At 35.8% G+C, this 10,503-nt stretch overlaps 3 protein-coding genes across 4 annotated transcripts; 2 read left to right on the top strand and 1 right to left on the bottom strand.

The window, feature by feature from the left end:
• The first annotated feature begins 1,174 nt into the window (after positions 1 to 1,174).
• LOC105765502 (probable NADH dehydrogenase [ubiquinone] 1 alpha subcomplex subunit 5, mitochondrial) lies at positions 1,175 to 4,523 on the top strand. Of its 2 annotated transcripts, XR_008192070.1 has the most exons (3): positions 1,175 to 1,720; positions 2,609 to 2,847; positions 3,957 to 4,523. XR_008192070.1 is itself a non-coding variant. In XM_012584636.2 (2 exons), the coding sequence occupies exons 1-2, from the start codon at positions 1,408 to 1,410 to the stop codon at positions 2,794 to 2,796; spliced, it is 501 nt and encodes a 166-aa protein (XP_012440090.1). In that variant the 5' UTR covers positions 1,177 to 1,407; the 3' UTR covers positions 2,797 to 2,984. The 2 variants fall into 2 exon arrangements, 1 of the variants encoding a protein (XP_012440090.1); XM_012584636.2 differs by lacking the exon at positions 3,957 to 4,523 and having other exon boundaries at positions 1,177 to 1,720; positions 2,609 to 2,984.
• On the bottom strand, positions 3,371 to 6,233 carry LOC105765501 (pentatricopeptide repeat-containing protein At5g52850, chloroplastic). Its single transcript, XM_012584635.2, has one exon. The coding sequence runs from the start codon at positions 6,056 to 6,058 to the stop codon at positions 3,413 to 3,415; it is 2,646 nt and encodes an 881-aa protein (XP_012440089.1). The 5' UTR covers positions 6,059 to 6,233; the 3' UTR covers positions 3,371 to 3,412.
• Positions 6,234 to 7,133: 900 nt separating this feature from the next.
• LOC105765500 (protein SGT1 homolog B) lies at positions 7,134 to 10,251 on the top strand. The gene is made up of 10 exons (XM_012584633.2): positions 7,134 to 7,416; positions 7,518 to 7,587; positions 7,900 to 8,024; positions 8,161 to 8,293; positions 8,382 to 8,478; positions 8,607 to 8,672; positions 8,937 to 9,075; positions 9,462 to 9,547; positions 9,667 to 9,771; positions 9,870 to 10,251. The coding sequence occupies exons 1-10, from the start codon at positions 7,257 to 7,259 to the stop codon at positions 9,975 to 9,977; spliced, it is 1,089 nt and encodes a 362-aa protein (XP_012440087.1). The 5' UTR covers positions 7,134 to 7,256; the 3' UTR covers positions 9,978 to 10,251.
• The last annotated feature ends 252 nt before the right edge of the window (positions 10,252 to 10,503 follow it).

Below are 10,503 nucleotides of genomic sequence, written 5' to 3'. Positions count from 1 at the left end.
GGGTGCAATAAATAATGAAATATTCTTAGGAAATAATAAAAAATAATGTGAATGATGAATAATCATAGTGAAGGGTACAAGAATCTAATGATGTAAAATAGGGAGAATGCAAGTTGTTAGGCCAATCTTAATAAAGCTACTTAATGGAACAACGTGTGACCTAAGGCATCCCTTTCTCCTTCGATACCCCCTTAAGGGATAATAAAGAAGGGGAAATCTAATTATTTTTCCTCTAAAAGTGCAACTTTATTTTTAGCATGTTTAGGATTATTATTCAGTGTTAGGATGGTTTCATATATGAGTGAGTTAAAAATATTATTATATATGGGACAGGGAGAGATATCTGTTTATATTGGCGTAAAATTTAAGTGATTTTATATTTACGATTGATATTTTAATACTTTAACCGTTGTATTTATCACGGCATTTGTACTTGTAATGCATGTAAAATTTTGAATTGATCCAACATTTCTATATTATCGATCTAAAATATTGTCTATATTAATGTACATTTAACAGCTTGAATTTTTTTACATGAAACTAATAGTTAGAAAATTTCAAATTATCCAAACTTGTCATATATGATCTACGCGAATGGAGAATGAAATGTGACGGATAAATTGTTAAAATACTGATCGTATAAGAAATTATAAAAGGGTGTAAGTGAATCCTATGAAAATGTAATGTATCTTATTTATTTAGTTATGGAGTTATTTATTTGAATAATCTCATTATAGGTTATGCTCTTTTTGATACAATGCTTAGAACTACCTATAACCCCTTAAATAGGAGGATAATGCGCTTCAGCGTACTCAAAACCACATCCTTCTGCATTGACAATAATGTTCATTCCAATCGAATTATGACTCAATTGACGAAAATAATTGTATTTTTTATACGGAATTTAAATTATTTATAAATAAAATTGAAAGATAACATGTAGTCAAACATATTCCAACTTAAGACCTTCTTTGCAAGTGAAATAAGGTTTAATCTGTTAAATCTTAATTTGAGTTTTAATTTTAAGCCAAGATTAAAGAGCATAAAAGAAAGTGTGGAGCTCTAGTTTTGTCACGAATTTATTTTCCCTTTCGCCATTATGGGTTAAGGCACGTCTTGGCCCAAGACGTCTTCAAATTAGGAGCCCAGAAAGAAACGGAAACCTTCCGATCGTTGAGACGTTGACCCACACGGAAAAAGTCGACGGTTGAGATTTCTTCACCTATGAATTCGCCAGACAACATTCAACCACCATCTAAAGCTCAAACTCAATTCCATTCTCTCGCTTTCCGAGCTTTGTCGTCCTTTAATTCATCGCAACAGAAGAAAACCACCTGAGGGAAGGGAAGCGATACGGCGGCGCCTCCAGACTCCGACGATTAATAGCACAAGCTTTAAAAAAGGAAAATGTTCCTGCGATTGGTCTCGCGGCCATTGTTGGCGAAGTTCAAAGAGACGACGGGGATCGTCGGGTTAGACGTGGTACCAAACGCCAGGGAAGTCCTTATCGGGCTCTACAACAAGACCTTGAAGGAGATCCAGGCCGTACCGGAAGACGAAGGATACCGTAAGGCCGTGGAGAGCTTCACACGCCACCGTCTGAAGGTATGCCAAGAGGAAGAAGACTGGGAAATGATCGAGAAGCGCCTCGGATGCGGCCAAGTCGAGGAGCTTATCGAGGAAGCGCGTGACGAGCTCACTCTTGTCGGGAAAATGATCGGTTCGTTCCATTCAACCTTCTATTTTAAAAAAAAATTGTTCAATTTTTTATACGTCATTTAGGGTTTTTAGAATGCGAAACTTCAATGTTCAATCAAGCATATGATTGGTTTAGGGTTTCTTTAAGCGAATCTGGGTTAAATTAGAGCTGCTTATTGCATTGCTTAACTAAGGCTGCTTATGGGAAATCAGATAATTTGTTAATAAGAAGACTTTAGAATTGCTTAATTATATAATTCAACAATGGAAATGGGAATTTGAATGAATTTGATGGTGAAAGTATTATAGAAATCGACTTGGTATCAGCTGATTGAGTCTTAGCTCAGTGAAGAACATGAGTTTGAGCGTGTCTAAGTGTTGGGTAGAAGTAGGCTTTGATAAAAATAATAAAAATTAAGACCGATGTTCATCTTTTTGTAAATTAGTTTATACTATCATTTTTGTCCCTGCAGTGAATTGTGTGTTCATCTATCACCTCAATCTTCAAAACTTGCTTTATTTAAATTTGAATCTTTACTTTTCAAGCATTAGATTGATTTTATTATGTGGTGTTCTTCTGGTTTCTCATCGCTTGCCCTTCTGCTTCGAACTTTAATGGTCTGGTAGTTGTTTTTCTTATCCTTGGCATATATTCTGTTTCCGGTAACTCATGTTCATAATTTATCAATGCATCTATTTTTAGTCACAGCCATCGATGATTCTTATTTACTCCATGTCAGGGTGTTTTTGGTTTTGTTATCATGTTTGTTCGCACTTTTGTTGCTGTTTGTTGTGCTTTAATCTGCTCTTGACTGTCCGGTTAAGATACAAACTAAAATGCCAGAAAACTTGTTATATTTTTTCATTTTCGAGTAGCGACATGACATTCTATATCATGTTGGTTTTGCAGAGTGGGTTCCTTGGGGTGTTCCCGATGACTACGGATGCGAGATTATTGAAAATGATGCTCCAATTCCCAAACACGTACCTCAACACCGTCCCGGTCCTCTACCAGAGGAGTTCTACAAGACGCTCGAAGCTGTTTCCAAGAAGGATGAGCCTAAAATCACCTCTGGGGAGCCACAGATAAAGGAGTAATAGCATGCTGAAAAGCATTTGGCTGGAGACAATTAGGTTTTAAGACTCGAGGTTTGCATTTTTTTTTGTTTATGTTTTTCAACCCTGAATTGGTGCTGTTTCTTTGATGGAACAGAGTTTAAACCCTAATACAATGGAACCATTCAATTGCTAATAATGTTAATATGGGTCCCAAAAATTTTGTTGCCCTCTCGGTTTTTTTCTCCATACATATACATATGTATATGTGTATATATATTCTCCAGCTTGAAATTGGTGTTTGCAGGATTACAAATATGGTATCATGATGTTGAAAATTGCGGGTTAAATTTGTTAAATAAGGATCAAATTGCAAGAATATGTAAATATTGCAAGCTAAATGTGTTAAATAAAGATCAAATTGATAAAATGTGTAAATATTCATAAAATGTGTAAAATTTGAGAGATAAATTTATTCTTGTGCCAATAAAAATATTTACATTTTGCAAAAATATTAATCAGTGATTAATTGTTCTTAATTGCATTGCTCTATTTTGTTTAGGGAACCAATTTGCTCGAGAGATTAGAGAGTTCTTTTTACCAATGAAAATAAAACTTATTGCGAAATTTCATGTTGAATTTATCATTTCAAAAATCATTAGCCTCTACATGAACACTCTCCCTTTCTAAAGGAATGCAAACGGTTACCCTCTCTTACAATTATTTCCCTATCAATCAACTGAGTCACAAATGTCATAAAGTTATGGCAATCTCTGCAAATGCTACTATTCTTAATCACATATATAGTAGCTTTAGAAGGTGTATTTAAAAGACCAAATACAACTGCTAGCTTCTCACTGTGATAATATGAATGCCCAATGCCTTGAAATAAATATCCATGCTTCTTAAACTCAGCTTCAAAAGATTCTATTTGCTCATAAATTTCATTTGTTCGTGGATGTGATCTTTCCCCTGCAACAAAGACATGAACTTTGTCCCTAATCTCCACCCAGCAATGGCTAGGGTTCTTCCTCAATTGTTTTTCTTTCATAACCGTAAGTGTCCTCTCGGCTAAGTAGTGTCGACCGGCGTCTTGGTATAAGTTCGTTAGCAGTATATAGAAGGCTGGATCCAATGGGTCGAGTTCAAGGCCTTGTTTAGCCGTATGTTCGGCTAACGGTATGTTTCTATGTGCTTTGCAGGCTCGGAGTAATGTTTTGTAGATCGAAGTGTTGGCTGTAAATGGCATTGTTTGTATGACTTCCATAGCTTCCTCTAGGCGGCCACCTTGACCAAGTATATCGACCAAGTGAACATAATGGTCTAATTGTGGCTCTATGTTGTATATTTCTCTCATGGATTGAAAATGCTCAAGGCCGAGATCGGTTAATTTACCGTTACTACAAGCAGACAGTATGGACAAGAATGTTATAGCGTCCGGTTTAACTCCGGATAGTTTCATGTCATCGAAGGTAGAGAGAGCGGAGGGAATGTACCCGTTTGATGTCAATCCAGATATCAACCCGTTCCATGAAAAAATATCTGGCATTCCAATCTCCCCGAAAGCTCTTTGTGCATCGTGTATGCATCCGCATTTTCCGTACAAGTTGACTAGCCCGTTTAATACTGAAAACCACTTGCACAAACCTGATTTTACGGAATGACAGTGAAGTTGCTTTCCGGTCATTATTGTGCCCAAATCGGCTGATGCAGATAGGAAACTGGCTGTACTGAATTCATCAATCTTGATATCATCATTTTTCATATCAGTGATAATGTGCAATGCTGACTCATGATGACCCATTTGATTCATTCTCGAGGCCAAAGTAGTATATGTGATTGCATCTCTACGATTCATCGTATCAACTATTTGCCATGCATCATTTAGCATTCCGAATTCAGCATAAAAATCTACAAGAGCATTCTGAACAGCTATATCTTCATATAAATTTGTTTTCACAACATGTCCATGCAGCATTAGTATCTGAGGAAGCAATTTTGCAGCACCAAAGGACCTGATGATGCTAGAGATGGTAAAAGAATTCGGTTCTATTCCTGCTTCTCTCATCTCCGTAAACAAGTGAAAAGAATCGAGTTGAAGACCATGTTCAGCAAAACCTGCAATCAAAGAGGTCCACGAAACGACATTCGGTAAGCTTATTCCTCTAAACACTCTCAAAGCATCTTCAACATTATCAGAGCATTTGACATACATGTTGATAAGAGCATTTCCAACTGAAACATCACCCTCCAAACCGGTCACTACCACCCTCGAGTGAACTTGTTGACCGAGTGCCAGAGACAACATCAACGAGGAGACATTCAAGATGCTGGAAAAGATATAGTTATTCGGTATAATTCCAGAGACCCCCATTGCATGAAATGTAGATACAGCCTTTCGAAACATAGAGTTTTGTGCAAACCCGGAAATAAGAGCTGTCCACAACATGGTATCATATTCAGGTGTCGAATTCGAGACCTTTATCGCATCTTCCATCCTTCGAAATCTCGAGTACATATTGACTAAGGCCGTTTTCAATACCACATTCAACTTGACTCCCCTTAACAATATATGAGCATGAACCAATTTTCCATAGTTTAAACCATGGACACTACATGCTCCCAAAAGCTTCACAAAAGTAAACTCATTAGGAGCAACCCCAACCTTAACCATATCGACATAAAGCTGTAAAGCTTGAACCCATCTCTGCGCTAGAACACATGAAGAGATCATCATAGTCCAAGTAACAGTATCATGATTCCCTTTAGTGATAAACAAGTTAGAAGCTTCAGTTACTAAACCAAATTTTGAGTAAAAGTCAATCAAACCGCTGATTAAAACCGGGTTTTGATCAAACCCTTCTTTTATTACATAACCTTGAATGCAAGTCCCATAATCAAACTCCCCCATAGAAGAACACGAACGTAGCACACTCGAAAGCGTGAACTCATTCGGGGATTCCCCAGATATTAACATGGAATCAAAAACACGAAGGGCTGTATCATGGTTTCCATTCTTGACATAAGCTGATAGAATCCCAGTCCAAGAGACCACATCTTTATGTGGCATTTTGTCGAAGAAGTGGCGTGCTTTGTTCACTCCAAAGCATTTGGCGTAGAGAGACAAGAGGTTGTTGTTCAAATACAAATGATGGTGAAGACCCAGTTTTATTACAGGGCTGTGAACAGATATACCTTGTTTCAAAGAGTTGGAGTTGCAAAATGACAGGATCCTCGAACATGTTTCTTCCAAAAATGTTGGTTCGTTTCGGTTAAGGACCCGGTTTGCCGCTTTGCAAAGCATGAAGATCAGTGATATGGAAAGTGATGCTTTGAAAAAGTGAATCTACTGCTTAATCAGAATCGCGGGACCTTGCGTGTTTGTGAGATAATAATGGATTCGATATCGATTTAGAAAGCAAGAAGCTTAATTGCTTGGAAGCATCAATATCTGGTACTACAAAACTCGCTCTACGTGAAAGGAAAAAAAAGGAAGGGTTAATATATTATTTTGTACCTTGCGTTCAATTTAGTTTATTCTTTAATTTTAATATGGTTAAAATTATTTTGTTATATTCATTTTTTTAATTTAATAATTATATTATTATTGAATGAGTATTTTATTTATTTCAAAATGTCACAACAATACATTTAATAATATTAATAATTAAATTTAAATTTAAAAAAATTAAAAATTATATGTTGCATATATTAGCCTTTAAATTGCTTAATAAACTTTGCCCTACGTAGAAGCATGGAATATAATAGAGAACAGAACCGAAGCAAGAATATACACATATATTTTGCTTGCTATTAAATAAATAATTAATGTGTTTTTAGATTTGAGTTTTATTATATATGATTACGTGATTTTTTATTTAAGTTTCATTATGTAGCATTTTATATTTATTTTGATCTAATTTGGATATATATTAATTATTAAATTAATATTATTTTAATAATTTATTTTGATTGTAATTTTTCTTTGTTATTCAAGTATTTACTAGAGTAAGCCTAGTAATTAATCTTCCGTGTTCTATGAGCTCATTAAAGAGTAGATACTGATTACGGGTTTTAAAGTTGCTCCATACCTAGGACGAGGATTGAATCCTTAATCACTAGTTAAAGTTTTCGACTATCAATTAGTATACATTCTAATAAATGATTTTGATTGTAATTTTATGTATATATTGATTATAATTATAGGAATTTATTAATATGATTTAATTGTAATTTTTTAAAAAATTGAATGAAAAACCAATGGCCCAAAAGTTGAACCGGTCGGTATAAAATTGTAATTTACAAAACCGTGGGGGGTATAATTGTAATTTCGGAATAAATAAATCAAATCGTTTAAAAGGTCGGAAACTATTCAATCTGTTTATATTAGTTTTCTTTGAGGGTCAATCCTATTCAGAAAATCAAAATCCCCTCTTCCATTGATCTTTTGATCTTCTAGACACTTCTCTTCCTCGTTGTGAGTCTCTGGGTTTGCCCTGGTAATGGCGTCTGCTTTAGAAACCAAAGCCAAAGAAGCATACTTCGATGACCACTTTGAACTCGCCCTCGATCTGTACTCGCAAGCCATCGGAATCAACCCTAAAAAGGCCGAGCTCTACGCTGACCGTGCTCAAGCCAACATCAAACTGAACAATCTCCCTGGTTTCTCCCTTAATTTTTCCCTATTTATCTCACTTTCTATAAGTTTCAAAAAGAAACTAATTGTTCATTCTACTTGTTGCTTTGCAATTTTGTTCGCGCAGATGCTGTGGCAGATGCTAACAAAGCAATTGAGTTGGATCCGTCCATGTCTAAAGCCTACTTGCGTAAAGCGTTAGTTCATTTCCCCTTACCGGCTTTTCTTTTTCCTCTTTAATTTGATTATTTGGGCTCGCCCAATGCTTTAGTCCTTTAAAAAAAAAATTATATACTCTTTATTCCCTTGCGTAATATAGTACTTTCTGCACTGAAATTAATTGTTTCCGCATCGTATTTAATGTATAATTACTAAAGGAATTTGTAGGGTTGTTTTTGTAAAAGATTATTATGGGAGAAAATTTTTAGTAGTTGATAGAATAGCTAAATTTGTATTCACCCTTTTCCCAGAACAAGCCTTTGTAATAATATGTAAACGTATGTTTGCAGTACTGCGTGTATGAAGCTTGAGGAGTATCAAACTGCTAAGGCTGCGTTGGAGACTGGGGCTGCTTTGGCACCAGAAGAGTCTAGATTTTCCAAGTTGATTAAAGAATGTGAAGAGCGCATTGCAGGTATATTGTCTTAAAGAACGGGTTTTGGTAAGGGGTGAATTTATCCGAAAGAATTGCTATATAATTAAAAGTATTCTGTTATTGTCTCAGTAACCTCTCTTGCCTTGCTATATAATACCTTTGTGTATTTGTTTAGAGGAAAATGGTGAGTTACCGAAGGAGACGTTGGATGTGGTGCCAACAAATGTTGTACCAGTGAAAGACGTCTCTTCTGTCAAGGATGTACCTGATCCCATGACTGTTGCAGCACCAACTAAATCAACTTACAGGTTTGTTCCTATGTATTCTCTTTGTAATGTCAGTGCTATTTTGCATTTGGTGATTTGCAGTTGATTTGGTAAAAAATATATTGTGCAGGCATGAATTTTATCAGAAACCAGAGGAAGTGGTTGTCACAATATTTGCTAAGGGAATACCACCCGAGTGTGTTAAAGTTGATTATGGTGAACAAATAGTAAGTTGCATTGTGGTTCATCTTTGTTTTGCAATTTTGTGTGTTTCTTTCCTTAAGTGTTCCATGAGTAGCATTGAGTTTTTTATTAGTAGGCTAAAGATACACCATCTTTCTTTGTTGCTGTGCAGCTAAGTGTCGCTGTCAATGCACCCGGCAAAGATGCTTATCATTTCCAACCTCGCTTATTTGGAAAGGTATTACATGAAATTTGTGTTGATTATTTTCTGGTTGTAAGAGTAATATGGTACATAAGGTTGGCATTTTCCTTTTGGGCAAAGGTCCAAATATAGAACTCTTTAGTTAATTCTGGAAATTATTGAAAATACTTCATTGAAGTGGAATTCTTTTTTTTTTTAAAGTAGCGACAAATAGGCTTAGTGTTCAATCTTTTGCTATGTGATTGTATCTCTAGTTGAGATGCTAAGTTGTCTTTTTCGGGATTGCCAATGTTTGAACAGATAATACCTGACAAGTGCAGATATGATGTTTTGTCAACCAAAATTGAAATTAGGTTAGCAAAAGCTGAACCAATTCATTGGACATCCCTTGAATTTAGCATGGAAGTTGCTGTGCCCCAAAGGATTAATGTATCTTCTGGTATGTTGATCTCTCCATGCCCTTGAATTTTTCTATCTTGTTCACATTAAAAGAATTTCATCTTAATTTGTTTTCAAAGTTCAAACAAATCTGCACAGCTATTTGTTATTCTGCAATATGGGGTTCTTATATTGTAAAATTAGAACACATTGATATCTGCTTCAGTAATGTTTGACCACACTCCATGCCCATAAATTTCATGGTTTTCTTTGTTGATGCTTTTGCAATTGAAAATCTTTTCCAGTATCATTTGATTGGTTGAACTTGTTCTTTGAGCACACATGCTAGTTAAGTGTTCTATGAAAGCTAGAATATCCCCTCTAATAATTTGGCTACTAAAGTATCCTTTTATCGACTTGTGGCCATAACTAATTCTTGTCTTGTAGTTGCTGCAAATCAAAGGCCATCGTACCCATCCTCCAAACCAAAAAGGGTTGATTGGGATAAAATCGAAGCTCAAGTAAAGAAGGAGGTACATCAAATATCTTAATTTTTATATGTTTTCCATTGTGTGCGTGGGACAACTTGCCCTGTGTAAGTTTGTGGGATGCAATCATGATTTAACACGACCCTTTCTGGCTGGTTTTTCAGGAGAAAGATGAAAAGCTAGATGGTGATGCAGCTTTGAATAAATTTTTCCGTGACATTTATCAGGATGCTGATGAGGATGCAAGAAGGGCCATGCAGAAATCCTTTGTAAGATATCTAACTCAAAAAGCTTGTTTTGCATAACTATGGTCTTTGGGATAAAATAATGGGGGTTTGAACAATCTTATCTGCTGTATGCATTATAGGTGGAATCAAACGGGACTGTTCTTTCGACGAACTGGAAAGAAGTTGGTGTAAAGAAGGTGGAAGGAAGTCCTCCGGATGGTATGGAACTGAAGAAGTGGGAGTACTGAGCTCTTTGTTCTCAATGGTATGCTGTTTTGGACTCCATTATCCAAATGTTGGATACTTTCTCTTCAATCTAATTACAATGCGTCACTTGGCTGTGCTTGATTGTCCAAAATTGCTCCTAAGTAGAGGTAGACGGATTTTCTTTTTCCTTTTACTTTGTTTTGTACCTGTCGTTTTAAAGCTTTCGTTTGGAGTTTGTGTAGTTACACTTTGGTAAAAAGCTTCCAACACTTTTAAGCTTTGCAATGATGAATGTGACCGTATTTTGTTTTTCTATCTTTATAAACTTGTCATATGCATAGCTATATACCCTGAATATAGGTTTTCTAGTCCTTCTAGTCTTTCGGGGAGGCTTAGGTTTTCGATTGCATTCTCCACTTGATGTTGTTGGGTTTGTAGCTTTAATGACCTTCGATTATATTGGACATTGGAGAGCATTCGTAACAAGGGAGGGGATTAGTTATTGTCTATTGCTCCCTATGGATAACCTAATTTAGATAATAAAAAAAACCCCTTAAATCATACAAT

Source organism: Gossypium raimondii, chromosome 12 (assembly GCF_025698545.1).
Source record: "Gossypium raimondii isolate GPD5lz chromosome 12, ASM2569854v1, whole genome shotgun sequence".
In the NCBI taxonomy this organism is placed as follows: Eukaryota; Viridiplantae; Streptophyta; class Magnoliopsida; order Malvales; family Malvaceae; genus Gossypium; species Gossypium raimondii.
The sequence above is the reverse complement of the archived record's forward strand: the minus strand, read 5'-3'. Positions and strand labels throughout refer to the sequence as shown.